Source organism: Nanorana parkeri, unplaced genomic scaffold (assembly GCF_000935625.1).
Source record: "Nanorana parkeri isolate BGI_ZX_2015 unplaced genomic scaffold, ASM93562v1 scaffold755, whole genome shotgun sequence".
Lineage (NCBI taxonomy): Eukaryota > Metazoa > Chordata > Amphibia > Anura > Dicroglossidae > Nanorana > Nanorana parkeri.
The window spans coordinates 526,124-546,119 of record NW_017307023.1 but is presented as its reverse complement, the minus strand read 5'-3'; the positions used below and the strand labels follow the sequence as shown (position 1 = coordinate 546,119).

General features: G+C 43.0%; 1 protein-coding gene across 1 annotated transcript in view; it reads right to left on the bottom strand.

The window, feature by feature from the left end:
• MIPOL1 (mirror-image polydactyly 1) overlaps window positions 1-19,996 on the bottom strand; it is a 288,139-nt gene that overhangs the window by 16,716 nt on the left and 251,427 nt on the right. The window contains exon 9 of the mRNA XM_018564483.1: window positions 5,307-5,537. Within this exon, the coding sequence (XP_018419985.1) occupies window positions 5,307-5,537 (231 nt within the window). The remainder of the gene's footprint in view (window positions 1-5,306; window positions 5,538-19,996) is intronic.

Genomic DNA, 19,996 nt, shown 5'->3' with positions numbered 1-19,996 from the left:
CAGTGCTAAATTCTTTGTGTTTTCTATGAGCTTCCTACACTGATTCTTCTCAGCAGCAGCATACTTGTCACAGCTGTGTTAGGAAAAGGTAACCAGGTTTTAACCTGCCTGGCCCCCTCTTGATGTGCCTTTGCCAAGCTGTATCCACCTCGCACTCAACTGACGTGTCTCACAGTTACTATTCTTCTGTCCTGCACGTTACAAGCTCCCCCGGAACAGATGTTTCTGTGTGTTTGCACATCTTGATCCTAAAGGCAGGGCTCCACATTTAAAAGACGGCTACATTTTTGTGCCTTTCCATGATTATGCGAGTTTGACGGTGGGTGGGCTTTGTTTTACTGTGTGTGTTTTAGGTGCCAGCGAAGATGAGAGCTGTCACTTCATTCAATCTCCTGGGGAGATTGTCATTGTTAAATGTTATAACCAGCAAGTGCTTTTGTAATTTTTTTTACCATTAGCAATCTTAGTCCGACTCAGCTAATAACTAAAAGAATGGCATTCTATATATATTCAGGACAGTGCTCTTTTTTTTAAGTCTAATATGAAGGCTGCTGCCTTTAGTAGTTATTGGCTTATTGTGATAGGCTGAAATTGTCTTCTGGGTTGAGATGCCTTTTTGGGAAGCTTTGGTTTTATTATACTTATGTATATACTGTACATACTTCCAACCTTTCTGAGATGAGCAAGAGAGTCACCTTTCAGAACAAAGTATGTAGACAAAGGACAATCCCTTGCCAACCCCACTTAACCTCTTGCCATCCGCCCGTAGTAAAAAAAACGGACGGTATTTCCCGCTCGCGCCCGCCGAGCGGCGCGCGCGGGGGGGCGTGTCTGAGCGGACGTCTAAAGACGCCCGCTCAGATCTAGAGAGCTCGGGCCGGCCGTTTTTTTACTACGGCCGGCCCGGAGGTGGTTAACACCGCGGATGTCAACTGGTTAAAGAAGCAAAATATAATTGGCTACAATGGGGAAAAACATGGGCCTCTGTCAAGTCTTTCTTTTTGGTTCAAAATTTGTTTTATTGAATTTTCATTAGAAAGACAGTTTAGCAATATATATTCAAACATACGAACAAAGCTAGCACGCAGGCCAAGAATAGTTAAGTACAAGATATAATAACATTGAGACAGCAAGGTCAGATCCAAGAGAGCTATAATGAAAATTCTAGTGAATAGGAACAACAATCTTTAAGGCTTTGGTGGCTCTCTGTCCAATTTTTATTTTTATCTCTATCCCTAACTGTGTGAAATGGGGCAAGAGTTAGAATTTCTGAATAAAGTTTCTTTATTGTTGTCCATGCCTTCATGCCTTGGTTACAACTGCTACCTTTCATTTCTTTTACAAGCATCACAGGTACAGGAATAAGGAAAAATCTCTCCACTGGAGACACAGAAAGAAAGAAAAACAAGAACAACATTTTATAATTTTCCCACTCTATCCAAAACTAACAAAAAGAGAAAATAATCTTGCTTGAGAAAGACTTTAGAGACCTAATGTCCAAAATGTACTTTAGGTCTAATGATCCTCTCACTGCTGCCATTAAAAAATACCAGTATGCCTCCCAAATACTTACCTGCATTTTGGAAACCCCAAAGTCTGACCGGGATCTCCTTCACTCTTACTTCTGCGGCATGGTTTATTGCGAGGCACCAATTGGCTTCCTCTGCATAAGTAGACAATCACTGCCTCTAACTCACATAGAACACATCATCAGCCATCCCTAGGAGCAATAAGTAGCGGTGAGAGAATGGCTGGTTTCTGGGTGACCTCTCTCCTGGGGAGAGACAAATATTTGGGGATTAGACTGCCTTTCTGTTAAAAGCAGCAGCAAGGGAGACTGGCAAACCGCAAGTCATTTCTTGATTTGAAGGTCCGTAAATTATTGGAATGTAGTCTGCAGGGAGATTCAGGACCTGGATGTGCTGTCTTTTAGGGGTGACTGGTTCATAGAACATTGCTGATCAGAATTACAAATCCTTTGAAAAACTTTTGAAATGGGTTTATGCTGTTTGCCTGGAGTTCACAAACATCTAAATACTGAATTAAGCAATTCCACTTTGAATAAAGCTCCATACACCTATATGCTTGATTCTGCCAAGTATGGTGATTGTTATGCCACTGGTCTCCCCATAGAATCAAAAGCCCTGTAGAAAATTACTATTAGTTCAGATACTTTTACCATAAAAGAGGGTTGTCGTTTGTTGGGACAGTAGACGTTCAAATTGGAACCAGCACACAATAATCTTCCAAAGAAATTCAAACTTTATTCCACATGCATCTGTACAAATCACAACTGCTTACGCATTTTTGCCTTACTCGGCCTTAGTCATAGCTATGTGCTATGACTAAGAGCGAGTAAGGCAGAAACGCATCAGCGGTTGTGCTTTGTACAGATGCATGTGGAATAAAGTTTGAATTTCTTTCGAAGATTACGTGTGCTGGTTCCACAGTTTTTGAGCCTATTACTCCGTAAGAGAGTCATCCGTGCACCGAATGTGGATTGCAGGGACGCATGATAGGGGTGAGCTGTGCGCCTTGTGTTTTCAGTCTATGTTCAAATTGGGCTTTGCGTGAGAATAGGATTGATACACCTTTGTCCTTTGAAGAGAGCTAGTAGCACGAAACACTGTTGGATACCTGTAGTTAGTCAGTTTCTCGATTGCGTCTTGTTTGAAGTGAGTTTCCTGAATGAAAACCATGTGCGTCATACAAATGTGATCTTGATGCAATATCTTCTCAGACACAATTGGATAGATATCTCAGACTCTGCACAATTTTTTTATGGGGGGTTTTTGAATTAATTCTATTAGTGTTTTTTCCTGCTCGGTGTTTGTACTTTTGTAATTTCTAGTGTTGATATATTAAAGATGGCATATATTATCTAGCACTTTTGTATAAGCTCATTTATGCTTTAATATGAGTTTGGGCTTTGGCCATACCATAAACACATGGAGGTCTTTATTGCCTTTTTTTTTTAGATCTGGTAGAGGTAGACACAGTTGATCGCAGAAGGAAGAGATCTCCTCTGGTGTTTGGAGGAGTGTGGTGCGGCCTGATCTCGAAGCTGATAGGCCGAATGGGAACCTCCAATGGCAGGGGATATTCAGATGGAATAGTTTGACCAGGAAAGGCCTCAAGGCCCTGAGATTCTGAAGGGTGATGGTTGAGAGGTCCTGGAGAATCTTCACCACAGTGTCGTAGATGAAAGACACCCCTTGTTGAGATTTGTGCAGGATGTCCTCTTTCAGCCTGAAACTGGTGAAATAGCAAACCATGTCTCTTGGTGGGTCTGTGTATGGGCCTCGTGGTCGGAGGGCTCTATGAACCCACTTGAGTTCGATGGGCACTTTAAGTGGTCTCTCTAGGAGTCTGTTTAAGATTGCCTGTAGAGTGAGATGTAGGTTGTCCTGCTTCACTGCTTTGGGCAACCCCTTGAATCCTGAGGTGAATCCTATGGCCTTAATTATCTAGGTCTTCCATGTGACCCAGATGTGTTTAGCCGTCTGTAGTAGTTTATCTCGGTGGGCTCCACTCCACCACCGAGAGGCGGGTGGCCATGGCTTTCATGTACACTCGCAAATCCGAGACCACATCAGAAAAATTGGTCTTGATTTTAGCCACAACTGATTGAGGAAATCGGCTGATATACTGTAGACAGGTACCTGGTCAAGCACATGCGTGTGGGGACATTCAGGTTTCGAGGCCTCGCAGTTGGACTGAGGGGAGCTCCCCGCGTGATCCCTGGGCTGGAAACAGAACATAGCCAGGATTAACGTATGAACCTGCGAGCTAGAAGCCCAGGTAGCAAGCATCTGTCATCCAATTTTTCCCATCTGGGCATGAGAAATAAGCAAAATCTCCCCATGTGTTCTGGAGCTAGTTCCACATGCAGCCATCTTCCCTGCGTGCCAAGCCACACCCCCATAAAATTGTTTTGATTTTTCCTTCAAAAAGTCATATAAGGGGCTCCAGTTAATAGGGTAAGCACTAGCAGAAAATAATGGGCCCCATTCCACGAGCGCAGTTTAACCTACTGATGGAGGTCAGGAATATCCAATGAGTGGGTTTCTTGACAGCTCCCAAAACTCATTTGGTAAACCTATCTATGCAAGGTTTAACGAAGATTAACATACTTACAAGCTGGAACTACAAGGTGCCTGCACTAAACACTTTTTAGGGCAGGCTATGTTTGTATTTAAATTGTTCATTTGTTTTAACACTTTCAGTAGTAAAATAAAACTGGGGTAAACCCCTTTGTACCCTGGTGAAGATTTCAATAACAAAGTATGACCACATTTAAGACAATCAATATTTTAGTTTAATAACCATAAGTGAATTCATTAAACAAAAACAACTATAGTTGACTCATGTAAGAATGTAATTCGATCTTAAAATAATGATGATTACTTTTATACTGAACGCCAGGCAGATAAAAAAAATGAATAGCCCATTAAAAGATAACATATATTGTTACAATATTCAGCGTTAGTCTAGAGATTTCACCAACAGTATTTTATTCTGCCACTAGATGCCCTATGTCTGATGCCCAGAATCATTCAATCCACTTCCATTGAGACCAGGGCATCCTGGAGCTGCCCCGTCCTGTTACTGGTCAGTAAAAGGAGAAAATGCAGAGCAATGAGCTCATCTATCATACAGCTTTCTCCTCCAAACAACATGTGTGAATGGCTTCTTTCACTGTTTCTTCCTCTCACTTTGCTATACAGGGACTGCAAGAGACTGATACCAATTCAAATCCAGGTACTTGGACTGCTTGCAATAAAAAATACTCTTAATGATGAATTAGTGATTAAAAAACTGTCTTTTACATGTGCCTAGAGTTGAGCCTTACATTTTAGCTTGAAATCCCAGAAAGATAAAAACTGACTCCTTTCATTCATAATTCATGTAGCACTAGCTGCAAAAAAAGGGGCATTTAAACATTCCAAATCTTACTTACTCTACTTTAAAGCAGACCTTCCATGGCAAGTGATCCCCTTTATTGCCACCCATCTGCCCTCTTACACAAATGGCTTTAAATAAACATTTGTAAAAAATGTTTGGTAAAAAAATATTTACCTTGGCCCCGACCTCCGGCACTTTTGAGAGGTATGGGTAATGTCTCTGTGCATCCCGTCAGAGATCGATGCTTGAGAATTCAGCTCCCATCTATGCCAGGGCCAGGGTCAAGGAACAAATGGCTTTTTAAAGCCAGATCGCGAAAGTGTCATGGCCCAAAAGGTGCATTTCTGAAACAGTAAAATACCTATATAATTAAAATGATATAAAAGTATCAGTTGGCTTACTTGTGCTCTTTCTCTTCCATTTCTTGTTTAGTTACAGATGCCCTGCGCAGGGATTCTTGAAGCTCTGAATTCTGGGTCTGTAACTCTTGCAGTTGGAGTGCCAGCTCTTGGTTTTGCTGCTGGGTGATGCTGAGGAGCTCCTCTCGATTCTGCAGAGCTTCATCATAAAGATTCATTGCACGATTGAACTGCTCCTTTAGATTTATTTCTTGAGAAAGGGACTGGTGCAAACTGGAGAAACACAGTTTATATGAGTAATAGCTCAAGATATTTAGTGCGTTTTAAATAAAAATTTGAGATTCCAAATCAAAATGGATAAACTTGTAAAACCTACTGAACACAACTTAGTGCTTTGTAAACATTTAATATATTTATATACATAGGACAGTTTGAAGATGAACAGCTAATATATAAACAGCCATGTGAAAAATTAAATGTCCCCATTTTGAAGGCTTATATGCAAGTTAATGGCCATAAAAAGTGTATGGGGATTTGGGTACTGCCCTGGGGGACATGTATCAATGAAAAAAAAAACACTTATATCAATACCGTTTTTAAAGGAGCAGTGATCTTAACATCACTTAAAGTGAAACAATAAAAATGAAAAATTCCTTTAAATATCGTGCCCGGGGGGTCCCCTTAAACTGCCTGTAAAGTGGCACATCTATATAATGTATAGAACCTGCTGCAGCAAAAATTACATTCATGAAAAAAAAAAAAGAAAAGCAACAATACCAGACTCTTAAGGAATTTTAGGCGGGACCCCACGTAAAAAAAAAAAATTAAGGAAAAAAATGTGTGGGGTTCCCCCTCAAAGTCATACCAGGCCCTTATGGAACCGCACCCTCAAAAATGGGGGGAAAAAACGTGGGGTCAACCCTAAAATTCTATACCAGACCCTTGGTCCAAGCACAGGCCTAGCAGGGCAGGAAAGGGGGGGGGGGCGAACGAGTGCCCCCCCTCTCCCATACCAGGCCACATGCCCTAGGCACTGGGAGGGTGCTTTTCCAGTATCACCCCTGGAAAAGCGCCTTGTCCCCGTGCCGAAGGGACAAGGGCCTCTTCCCCACAAGCCCTGGGGCGTTGGTTGGGGGGGTGCAGGCAGGGGGGCTTATTCACATCAGGGCACCCCTTTAAGGGGCACCCAGATGCGCGCCCCCCTTGTGAATAAGGGGTAAAAAAACACAAAGGATTTTGTTACAAGTCCTTTATTGAGAACCCCCCCCAAAAAAATGGATCCACCGATGTAATCCAGGGTCAATCACGTTGTCCACGACGACGGCAACTTGACAAAATAAAAAATAAAACAAGAAAAAATAGAAATAATCATTCTAAAAAAACGAAGCCCGCCGACCCGTCCACTGGCGACGAACTCCCACCGCAGAATGGCATTTTGACAGATGCCGGCGGAATATAAACAATTGGGCAGAGCTCGCAGTGATAGCTAGCTCCGACCAACTGTTTACAGTTGTACGGCATCTGACAGGTGAGCCATGATTGGTCATTCGTGGCTTTTATAGAGTACCGTGCCCTGATTGTGTGCACAGTGCCTTGTGGGGCGCTTGGCAGGCGAACAGCACGCCAAACACATGAACTCATGCTCGACTCTGTGACCTACATCCCCGATATCCCGCCTCTTTGTGACTCCTACCAACTCCGCAAACACAGGAGCTCATGTGCCCTGGTCCCTAGACCGTGACACTCGAACATCAAGGCCATCACTAATCCTCAGATATCTAGGGTCTGGTATTCTCTTGGCTATTGATGTGTGTGGTGTCATCAGGCTAACATCAAAAGAGCTCTCTAAGATCCTTAGAGAGAAGGTTGTGGATGTCCGATTCCTTCAAGGGATTTAAAAAGATTACCAAATTATTTTAAATCAATCATTTAACTAAGAAAAATAGCCTACAACTGATGTAGATTTCAATCAACTGCTAATCTGTCCAGGACTGGACAGCCCAGAAAATACCACACCATTTGATGCTAAAAGAAGTCTTCATGAACACCAACATTTCACTGTGGGATCTGCAGGTAACTTTAGCAACAGTTGGTAATACAGGGTTATGGACTGCCCTAGTCAAAGTCATTTAAAGCTTAATAAAATGATGTTGGGGGATTTGAAACAGGCAGTTCATGGAAGGAAACCCAGCATCTTGCAACTGAAGACATTTTGCATAGAGAGGTGGTCAAAAATGTTAATGTCAATTTCCGAGACTGGTGAGCAGTAACACAAAATGCCTTTAATAAGCAATTTCTGTTTAAAAGGGAAATACCAGCTTCTGAGGCCAAGGGTGTACTCACTTTATCCACATAACCCAGTTACACTCATTGATATTTTCTTGTATAATTAAAAAGGCAAATGTTCTTTATGTTTTTATTCAAGTATATCATCTTTATATGTAAGCCTTGTTTGGATGAAGATCTGTGTTTTCTGTTCAAATATGTAGAAAAAAGGCAACACTTTAAGAATTTACCTATATAATATAAATATGCAATGCACTTAAAAACACAAAATTCTAATCCCAATTTAGCTAATCCTCACAAATTATTGTGCATCATTTGCATAGAATCACATTAGAGCTTGTTGATTATTTGTAAAAGCACATAAATAAATGATACTGCGCACAGAGAATTACAAATACAGGCAATAGGACAGTGAATATGGGATATCAGCAGCTAGAAATACAGAGGGATTTAAAAAAAAATTACATTACCAAATACAACTACAATTTCAGAAGATTTGAGAGACATCGGGATCTTTTTTTCAGATATGAATGACCCCTGCAGATGACCTATGGGGAAGAAGTCCCCAAATTTGTTAAATGTTACCTTGTTCTCAATAACAAGATAAGTGTGGCTGTATCCCTCTCCACAACAATGGGGTAGATGCATGCACAAAATGTTTCATAGCATATGCATGGTTTCTGCCAAGGCAAAAGTCCAAGAATTATTATTTTGAGCACAGGTACATTTTGAAGCTGTCTGCACGTTCATGCTATCTTTGGCCACACTTGGAAGCAAATATGGGGAACTATGGCTTAGACTAGCCAAAACTGGTATTCCAGACTCCTGCTTATATTTCTCAAGGACTCCAGAGGTCAGGTATAGGTAAAAACAAAAATAAATTAAGCTCTGAGTATGAAATGAGGGAGGTGGGAGCTGGGAACCCAGGTGCACAAATCCTGCCATCTGAATCCACATCCAATGGACAGATATAATTAACTGTTGGGCAAGCCAACCCGATGCTAATATATTAGTTATTTGGTTTTCAAATGAAAACTAAAAAAAAAAAATACATGTAGTGAAAAAATGATGTCAAATTATATAGCTACTGAACATTCTGTCTGACATAACGCTTCACAGGTTGATGTACGATAAAAATTGTTAGCAAGGACATGAGGCAATACGGGACACAGATAATGTGTGTTTCTTTGGCTTTCACAACCCTCAATTAATATTGCACAGATAGAAGCTAGGGCACTGCAGTCCACTATCTAAGTCTACAGGGTTAATAATAAACAGGGAGGATATTGTCATTCCAGACTCCTGGCTCCTTTCAGTGGGTCACTTTTTCCCCACATTCAGATAGCAGTAGCATGCAAAGTACAATTACTTTGTGTGTCTCAGAGAAGGATATGTTACCAAGCGTTCTGGGTGACTCATTGGATGTACATGCAACTTTTATGGCAAGGAAAGTCTGGTGATAAAATACAATGCATTATTCATGACTACAATGAATACCTTCCTGCAAAGGAATTTATAACCAATGACACAGACATGGCTTCCAGGACTATGCACTAAAGCTACTATGCATAAAATGCCAAAAGGTTTGGTCGGTCTCTATTAGCAAAGCATCTGCAGGAAGAACTGTGTTGTCTGAGACATCAGTCATTCAGTGCACTTTAAGCAGTTTTCTCATTACTGCCTTTAGCATCATATAATCATTATCTCTAGGATGCACCGATACCGTTTTTTTGGTATTGAGTATAAGTACCGATATTTTGCTTTCGGTACTCGTCGATACCAATCGGCTTGATTACGATTGACCGGGAAACCGGCTTCCCAGCCAATCAGCATTGAGCCAGCTTCCTGGCCAATCAGGAAGCCAGGCGGTGATTAATGACTCGCCTCCCAGCTTCCTGATTTGCCAGGAAGTGAGGGCTTCCTGGCCAATCAGCATGGAGCCGGCTTTCCTGCCAATCAGGAAGCCGGGTCATTACTCGCTGCCCAACTTCCTGATCGCACGGGAAGCTGGCTCCATGTTGCCCCACTGACCGGAAGTTCTGGTATTGGGGAAGGTATCGGAGCATTTGGGCAAGTACAAGTACTCGCCTAAATACTTTGTATCAACACCGATACCGATACTAGTATCGGTACATCCTTAGTTATCTTTGTTCACCTCTGCTTTATCAACTCACATATCCTAAAAACCAGCTAAGAAGATCTAAACCACTGACTTGTTGCTTGAGCAGGTGTCGGTTGGTTTGTTTGTTCCCATTCCATACACACAATAACTGCATGCAGCAATATTTGGTCATATACAGCCACCCTAAATTAAACTTGATCTGGACAAAACAGTTCCTGCTGAACCACATGCACCTTGTAATATCTGCAATTAGCTGTGTTAGTCTTTGAAGAAGACCCTATCCCTGTGTTCCTGTGGAGCCCCTTTGATCCTAGGTCCAGGTTATAAATGGGTCCATGAATTCTGGCTGGGTCATGATATAGCCTCGCCCTCCTATCATTCAACCTGGCAGTGAACAGTGGAGGCTCTGACATTTTTATGATTGATGGTGGGGATTAGCATCTAAAGAAGACAGGGCTTAATCTTGAGAAAAAATGAACCCCTTGGATAGCCTTGGCCTATCGTCCAAGAGGGCTCGCCAAGGACACAGTTATCAATTTAAAGACTAGCAAAAGTAGCACTGGCGTAACTACTACCATAGCGACCCACGCGGTCGCTATGGGGCCCGAGGCCAGAGGGGGGCCCTGTCCAGGGCCGGATTAACATATGTACATGTGGAGCTCTGCTCCAGCGTTGCCCCTGCAAATATGCACGGCCGGGAGTTCAGAGGAGAGATCGGGGACATGGTCTCTGCTGTCTATTATGAGGACCAGGGAGAGGAGGGGGGCAGGGCCTCGGGTGACTTCCAGGTGGTGCGCTGGGAATGGCACATGGTGCAGACCTCGTACCTAATGGCAGTGTGGGTCCTGGTGGCCAGCCTGGCCAAGATCAGTATCAGTGATTGACGGTGTGTGTGTGTGACGGTGTGTGTGTGTGTGTGTGTGACGGTGTGTGTGTGACGGTGTGTGTGTGTAGGAGAGACAGCTGTGGGCCCAGCGATCCCATCTGCTTGTGACAGACAGTCACATCTTCCCTGCCTTTGTGTGCTCTGCTCTCATCACACCCTCTATTGTCTCCTAAAGGTTAATTATCATACTCTACCTGTACCCTATTCTATTACACCCCTAACTGTACCCACTATGCCCAGCAGTGTACCCTCTGATTATACCCAGCACTGTACCCTCTGACTATACCCCTCACTGTACCCTCTGTCTATACGCCTCACTGTACCCTCTGACTAAACCCAGCACTGCACCCTTTAACTATACCCCTCACTGTACCCTCTGACTATACCCCTCACTGTACCCTCTGACTATACATCTCACTGTTCCCTCTAACTATACCCCTGACTATACCCGCTGACTATACCCCTCACTGTACCCCCTGACTATGCCCAGCACTGTGCCCTCTAACTACACCCAGCACTGTGCCCTCTGACTTTGCCCAGCACTGTACCCTCTTACTATTCCCCTCACTGTACCCTCTGACTTTACCCAGCACTGTACCCTCTTACTATTCCCCTCACTGTACCCTCTGACTTTACCCAGCACTGTACCCTCTTACTATTCCCCCCACTGTACCCTCTGACTTTACCCAGCACTGTGCCCTATAACTATGCCCAGCATTGTGCCCTATGACTATGCCCAGCACTGTGCCCTCTAACTATGCCCACCACAGGGCCCTCTGGCTATACCCAGCAATGTACCCTCTGACTTTACACCTCACTGTACCCTCTGACTTTACCCCTCACTGTACCCTCAGTCACTTTGGCACCCAAGGCAGAGGATCCAGGCAGCGGCAGGCCTCTATTCAGGCACATTAAAAGGTGTCTCCCTGGGCTCTAGTAAGGAGCAAGCGGCCGTCTGAGTAGAGAGCTGCATCTGCTGTGGCCTGCAGCCACCAGTTCTACTCTGCGGACCCCTGGTGAGAGCCCGCATAGACCACCTGAGAGCCCGCACAGACCACCTGAGAGCCCCACTGACCACCTGAGAGCCCCACTGACCACCTGAGAGCCCCACTGACCACCTGAGAGCCCGCACTGGCCACCTGAGGATCTGCACAGCCCTCCTGAGACCCTGGAGACATCAGGCCGCGAACTCAGAGCAACACAGCGTATGCAGCTTCATTTTATTCTGCATTGCTATATAATGTATTGCTGAGATTTGTAGTCCACTATAGTTGGTGGTATTCTGCATTCATGTATAATTTATTGCTGAGATTTGTAGTCCCTCTACAGCTTGGAGTCAGTGGCAGAACTTTTAGGCCGCAGCTGAAACCGGGCCCTGGCGCTCCACCACTGACTCCAAGCTGTAGAGAGACTAAAAAATCACAGCCCGGACAGGAAGAAGAGGGCCCTGGTGACCGTTGACATTTCCATAAAAAGGCCCACCAAAATCCTCACCACCAGGCCCATGATGCTTTTAATCCGGCTCTGGTCCGGTCAGGAGCGTCAGAGCATTTGTCTCCATCTTCTGCCAGGCAGCTGCAATGTAGCAAATCAGCGTTGGAGCGATCTCTTCTTTGGTTCTGACATCAGAGCCAGCAGGAACGAGCTGAAGAGAAGGAGATGATCGGAGACAGCACGAGCACAGGAACGTGTTCTGGGAGTAGGTAGTGTGTTGGGAGTCGGTTGTGGAGGGGGGGTTGGGGGGGCCCCATACATAATTTTGCTATGGGGCCCTGTGATTTCTAGTTACGCCCCTGAAAGGTAGTTTTCTTTTTTAGGGCTCAGTACATTTTCAATAAGTACAGAAAATGAACTGATCTTGCTAGAAATGCAATGCCCTTGTCACTTCCTGTGAGCTGAACATAAAGCAAAATAATCATATTCTTTTTCAATGATTATTCCCATCACCCCCCATATAATGAAGATGAACAAAGGCAGACATGTTTGAAGTCCAGTCTGTGTGACAAACGTGGCTCCCTCCATAGGTGAAGTGGAGGAGTGAGTGTAGCCACCCAGGGAGAGGAAGTGTGTTATTTGCAGGATTACCAGGTACAAAATAAAGGGAAAGAAGCCTGAAAAAAAATGCCGCCACATTTAAGGACTGATAAACTGCAATATATTACATTTTCGTTCCTGGGATTAGTTTTTTTTTGCATGCATGTCACTAGAGTTTCACTGTTAAGCTATCTCCTTTTTCTGGTGCCCTGACTTTTGCCTTGAAGTTGCAAAGTTTAGCCCTTGATGAACGTGTGATGTGGCTCAGGCTTCCTGTTAGAAAAATTGCAACACTATTTCGGTCACTAAAGAGTTTAAAGTCCATACTTTGCAAGGTCTGTGAAATTATATTACTCCAATGTTGCCTTGAGTTTGCTTCAAAGCAAAAAACAAAATCTTGCTTAATTACGTTTATTGACTTTTGTTGTTCAAAATAGTTTAGAACAAACTATGTTTCATTGGGTTTCCCAATATTTTCCTCATTACTAATAAATGGTAATATTTGCACACTTCCATGTAGGAGCACGGAAGTGTAAATCCGAAACATTTATTGCACTTAAAGAGACACTGTCATCACATATAAAAATGTAAATAAAACATTTGAAAAAATATTTATAATATTTATCATAAGCAGCTTCTTTGCTTCCAATCTTCACTCTCTTGTGGAGCTAGATCCACTAGAGCACATGTGTTAAACTCAAGGCCCAGGGGCCGAATCCGGCCCACCAGGCCATTTCCTAGACTTCTACTTTCAGATCTGGGTATTAAGTTATTACTAAAACCAGCGATAATCGAATGCAGAGGCGATTATAATAAAGATTAGATACATTTATATAGTCTTACAGGCCCTTTGAGGGCAACCATAATGTTGATGCGGCCCTCGATTAAATTGAGTTCGACACCCCTGCACTAGAGAATCTTTGGCATTCAACAGTTTGAGGTGTGCCAGATACCCGGGTCTCCCCAGTGCCTGCTGTGGCTCAGCCCTCTTCCTGGCAGTTACAACCTCACTAGCATGTCGGTGCAGGCATGTGTAACTTTTGTGTGAATGATCTTCAACAGTTTCTTTGTTGGGGGACTTCGAGGGTGAGACCTCAAGTCACCATGCTCCACCTATAACTGAAATATAAATTTTGGAGTAGACTTATCCTTTATTTCCTTAAAGGGGTTCTAAACCCTCCCGTTTTTTGGCCTATATCTACTGCTATCAAGCAGTAGATATAGGCAAACAGTTAAAAAAAAAAAAACAACAACTCTAAAACAGTGGTTTAAACTTACCTTTTTTTCTTTGCGCGGTCCCGCGCCGAGAATCAGGAACTGCTCGTACGGCCGCAAAGGCTCTTGGGGAGGGCGCATGCGCAATTCTTTGTCAGTGGGCAGGATGTGGCGGGGGGGGGGGGGGGAGGAAAAAAAATTGACTTTAATGTCCCTTTAAGAATGGAAAAACATTACTTGTTAGATGTAAAACACTGTATGTGTTATGAGCAATATTATACAACACATACAGTATACTGAAAAATCTTAGGAAAAGGGAACAGCGCTTCAGGTTACAGACAATCAAATATGTAATTCTCTCCTGCTGCTTGGAATTCTCCCAGTGATGGATGCCAGACCTCTTCTTGGGGTTCATAGTATACACCTTGGTACCAAGCTGTATTTATTATAGGGCAGCGTAGATTGGATTGAATAGGGATTGCAGCACACGTGTGAAAGGATCAGCATGGCAGCCAGCAACACAGTGAAGATTTGGCATAGTGGGGAAAGTGAGGACCATTAAGTGAAGTTCAGCTTTAAAGTGAACCTCTATCTATACATTCTTAAAGCAGACTCTCACTCTTCTTTGCTACTTCATCTAACATTGCTCATTCCACCCTACTTTACCACATTCACAAAAAAAACCCTATAAATACTTACTTTTTACAAAATAGCTGGAGCTTCTGTCTCTTCTTGCCTAGGAGGCTTTGGGGGGCATCTACACCACACTGCACATGCGCTGGGCAATCTACACCACATTGTACATGTAATGCATGCACTGTGGCTCGTCAACAGGGGGCTGGCTGCAAGAACCAGGAAGAGACAGCTGGTCCCCTGATGGTGCAAGAAGAGAAAATGGTGGCACAGGACCAAGTGTGCTGTGGCAAAGCGGCAGATTAAACCAGACAATGCTGGATTCCTTGGGTTAGCAAGTCTGTTTTTTTAAGACAGCCTAGTGGACAAAGTAAGATATAAATGTATGGGTGAGTACAGTTCCTCTTTAACTAGTAGTACATTAGCTTAAAAACAGCCCCACTGATTTCTGTAACTACAGGCACTGTGGACCATCTCTAAAAAACTCTAAAGTTCTAATAGCTTAGCATCACATGCTCCCCTCCCATGGCACTGGTTTTGTTTATAGATTAGCAGGTTGCACAGCGGCAAAGAGAATGAATTGAATGACTGAGCAGTGCTTCTGCTATGGACTTAGAAGATTAATTGCTCAACAGTGCCTTCAGCTTCTGGGGTTAGCAGGATGACCTCTAGCACAATTATATCATATAGAAACATTCTTTCTTTCAGGTTTCGCAAAAATAGAAATGACACTTTTAACAGCTGTGTTTTCTTTTTAAATGTGATGGTCTAGGTTGTACAGAAGATTTTTTTATAAACAATGCTCAGCAGGCTGGATGTAACAAACATGATAAAGAGCTTATGTGAGCTCTATAATACCTCACTATAATACGAAGGAATATATAAGTTAAATGCTGAATGATCAGTTTCTTTAATACTGAACGCGTACCTTTTCACTGTGAGCTGTACATTACATTCCCATGAGTCAGGGTAAAATATTGTGATCAGAAGATCCCTTTTAAGTGATTCCACTTCAGTGCAAAGATTAGGACTAAAATTATAACAAACATGCTTGCTCCTTATTCCCTATAGGAAGCAAAAAAATACACCAAAACCTGAGCACTAGAGCCACATCAACTGGAAGAAAAGCAGAAGATGAATCTGGTGATCATGGGCGGATCTCTTAGCACCTACCATTCTTAGCGACAGATTTATGGGCAGTCTAATGCAATGTTGAATAGTTTTCTAAGCATTGTGAAACTGGAAATAGTGCAATGTTAGGAGAGAGAGGGTCCTATGTCCGTTCTTTCTTATCACTGCCTCTAATTCTAGGACATCGAGTGGGCGTCCATAAATCTGATGACCTTATCACCAGCTGGAGTAAACAGTACTAAAGAGCAGCCTTCTCCAGGTCCAAAGTCCCAGATTTAATGGAAAAACAAGGTTTAATATTCAGGTCTATGCCCTGATTTTAAAGACTAATATATATTTTTTTATATATTAATGTTATCAGTATTAAAGTTATGGAAGGGGAAACAATCTTTTCACTGGGCAGGAAGCAGATTAAAACTGAAAAGCAACAGTAGTAAATACTTTGAGGACTGGCAGATTTTGTTATCACCAGCAATGTTCTGCCTGTTTATGGCATGCTTTAGATCAGTGGTTCTCAACCTGTGTAACCTCAGGACCCACATTTGTCCTTGGTCATGAAGTCGCGACCCAAGTCGCACCGCATTGGAACGCACTCCCCCCCGCTAAATTAGTCTGCCGCTCGATTCCAATCCTATTCAGGATTGTGGGCGGCGTCAGCATCAATCACTCATACAGCCAGGGCCGGCCTTTGGGGTGTGCAGCCGCACAGGGTGCCACGGCAACATGGGCGACAGGCCGCCAACACAGATTATGTCCCCAAGGCTGGTGCTCCACCGAAAGATCCAAGTGTCCCCAGGATTGTCCCTGCCTTGCCAGACCTCAGAGCAGGGCAGCCCGGCCCTCGACTTGGAGCATTTTTTAAATTTTGGCCCACTGTATATTTGAGTTTGACACCCCTGCTTTAGATGATCCAACCACTGGGGGATCTAAACCATGATCCTGGGTTGATCTCTGCTATACACAGAGGGGGAGCGAGGCCACAGGGACCGGCCTAGCAGGCTGATCTGAGATTCCACTTAGTATATCTTTTTTTATTTTAGTTCCCTAGACAAAATGAGCACTTAACCATTGCAGTGATGTGGTAGCCCCACTACAAGGGTAAAGATTTCATATGCCAGAGAAATCATTATGCAATATGCAAAAAAAAAATCTTTTGACACCCATAGTCTATAGAGGGAGGCATTGAAGAGCCAAACCTGCAGTACGGCCAGCTTAAGGTATGATGCATTTTTAAACTGGTATGAGCCGACCCTAACAATGACTTTACTATCGGAGTCAGTTTTTTATAGTTATACTGCTGAGAGTATGAAAAGTAGCTCATCATGCTCAATGACATATAGGCATCCCACTAAATTTTAAATTCCAGAGCATAATGTCAGATGCACTGAATTTCAGCTAAGCAATGCAAATTCATGGTAAGAGTACGGTTTGCCTCTAGTTGTCTATTCAGAGTATTTACCTCCACTAACAAAAAAAATAGAAAAAGTTTGACCTGAGCTGTGAAATGAAACATGCCGTTTACCCATACTCATGAAATGTCAGCAGCAGCTGAGTCTGGCGCTGAGGGAGATTAATATGCATGCGTGCTACAGCACACAATATTAGAAAGTAATATTCCTGCAGAATGTCACTGAATATATTACTGTCTGTAATTGCTGAGAGCAGAGAGAGTAATAACCCGGCTTCTTGTTGCTACACAAACATGTGAAAGGGGTTTTTAGTAATATACTTTAAGGTGCTGTCCAAAGTCAATGACGAAAACGATGAAGGTGCTGCCGTGCAGGGTTTCATTCAATGAAGGTGGAGGGGGAGGAAGCAGCAGTCAATCAGTTGCTTGCATCCTTCCTTCCTCCCTCCATAAAAACAGTGCTAACATTATTACATCTATTTATGTCAGTCCGAGGATGAGAGCTTGATATTTTCCATTATAAGCAGACAGATCTTAAAGCACAGTGACCACTGTGGAAATGCAATGGTAAACACAGGTCTCTGATATAATCTGTTCAGATTACCAAAATATATTGAGACTTCTTTCAAAGTTTACTTTTCAGAGTGCATCGATTGCATGAAGTACTAGACACAAGCTGGACTCTCCTCGGTAACTGGAGATAACTCAATGTAAAAAAATACATGGTAAGAAACAAATGCGTTGCCATACAAATGCTAAGCTTGCTTCATTCATCTTGGTAAATAAAAATAATAATATTCAGTGGTAGAGGTCAACAAGTTGAATGACCCACACTGGATTACTTGATTTCCCAGGGAATTTAAAATAATTTATTAGTACCTGGATCACTTCATGTTATGGAGAATGCAGCAGAAAAAATCCTTCTGCTGTGCCAATATACATAGGAATCAGTGGTGGGTAGAGTAGGAAACCTGGGGGAGAACTCCCTGCTTGTAGGAAACCTGGGGGAGAACTCACTATTGAAGGCCCCTTCCACACCTATATACATGTAGTACCGCATTTGAGAAGAGGACTTTTATATGAGGATCATGCATTTAAAATTAACAAAACTGTACAGCATATGCGATTTATTCATTTTAGTGGGCTTTCATGAAAACTTTGCCCATTCCGGTCTCTTATGAAAACATTCCCCCCACCTCGCATTCCCCCTGCTGCTTGGATCCTACAGGAGTCAAACCCATTCTAAGCCACGTGTTGGATGGTGTTGGAGCTTCAACAGAAGATCTCTTGATTAGAGGTATAATGATTACTGGTTAATGCCACGTCAGTGTTTGGGCGCTGGCAGTTGGCTATTTAGGTTCAAGTACTGCATGTTGGGATGTCTTCACATGCTCCATATACCCAGAAGCTCTAAGAATTTGCAATGTCTCCAGCAGAACACTGGGGAAGTGAATAGGGAGGTAAATAAAAGTAGATAAGGGCGTGGGCTAGAGACCCCATCACTTTGCTTTCAATGGGCAAAGTGACCGATTTACTTTTAGGTGGTAAAATGCACCTGTCATGTGCTTTTTTTTTTTGCTGCAACATATAGCGTATATGTGAACTAGCTACAAAGGAATGGATGACATTTTTACATAAAGTACATTATCATGCAGCAAAATTCATGTGCTTTATGTAGGAAAATGGGCCATGTGTGAATGGGCCATGGATTACCAAGAATTCTAAGGGTACCGCAGTCCATCTCTGCCTATGTACTGCTTAAAACCCCAGTACAACCCCAAATCCAAAAAAGTTGGGGCAGTCTTGGGAAAATCTTAATAAAAACAGAATGCAATGATTTGCAAATCTCATAAACCCATATTTTATTCACAATAGAAAATAGAAAACATTTAAAATGTTTGAATTGAGAAAATGCACCATTTTAAGAAACAAATTAGGTAATTTTGAAATTGATGGTAGCAACACTTCTCAAAAAAGTTGGGACAGGGCCATGTTTACCTGGGTGTAGCATCCCCTCTTCTTTTAACACCACTCTGTAAGGCTCCATTCACACAAGTGGTTTTCAGCTTGTGTGAATACGCGCTAAACATATGAATACGTGCTAAACATAAAAAACAATGCATTTCAATGTGCATTGTCCAATGTGTATTATCCAAGTGCGATTTTAGGGGCAGATTCCGCGTCTAATGCGCAGAAAATGCAAACGCCATATGTGAATGGAACCTTAATGTCTGGGAACTGAGGAGACTAGAGTTGCTAGAGTTTTAAGAGTTGCTAGAGTTTTTAAGAGAGGATTGTTGCCTGATATACGATTCTAGCTACTCAACAGTCCTGGGTCTTTGTCGTATTGTTCGTTTAAAAATGCGTCAAATATTTTCAATTGGTGAAAGGTCTGGACTGCAGGCAGGTCAGCTAAGCACCCGGACTGTTCTACTATGAAGCCATGCTGTTGTCAAAGATGCAGTATGCAGTTTAGCATTGTCCTGCTGAAATATGCAAGGCCTTCCATGAAAAAGACGTTGTATGGATGGGAGCATATGCTGCTCTAAACCCTGGATATATCTTTCAGCATTGATGGTGCCGTTCCAGATGTGCAAGCTGCTCATTCCATATTTACTAATGTACCTCCTTTACCATCAGAGATGCAGGCTTTTGAAGTGACCGCTGATAACAAGCCGGAAAGTCACTCTCCTCTTTAATCCAGAGAGTGAGGCGCCCATGTTTGCCAAAAAGAATGTCAAATTTCAATTTGTCTGACTACAGAGCAGTTTTCCACTTTGAAACAGACCATCTTAAATGAGCTTTGGCCCGGAGAAGATGGCGGCGTTTCTTGATCATGTTCAGATAGGGCTTCTTATTTGCATGATCAGGGCCGTCTTTAATATTAAGTGGACCCTGGGCAAGATTTTGCTGATGGGCCCCCACAACCCACCCACCTCCATTACCTGCCCCCCACTTCCTGACCCAGACCCCCCCGTATCCATCTACATCACCTTCCCCCGAAACTAAAAAATAAA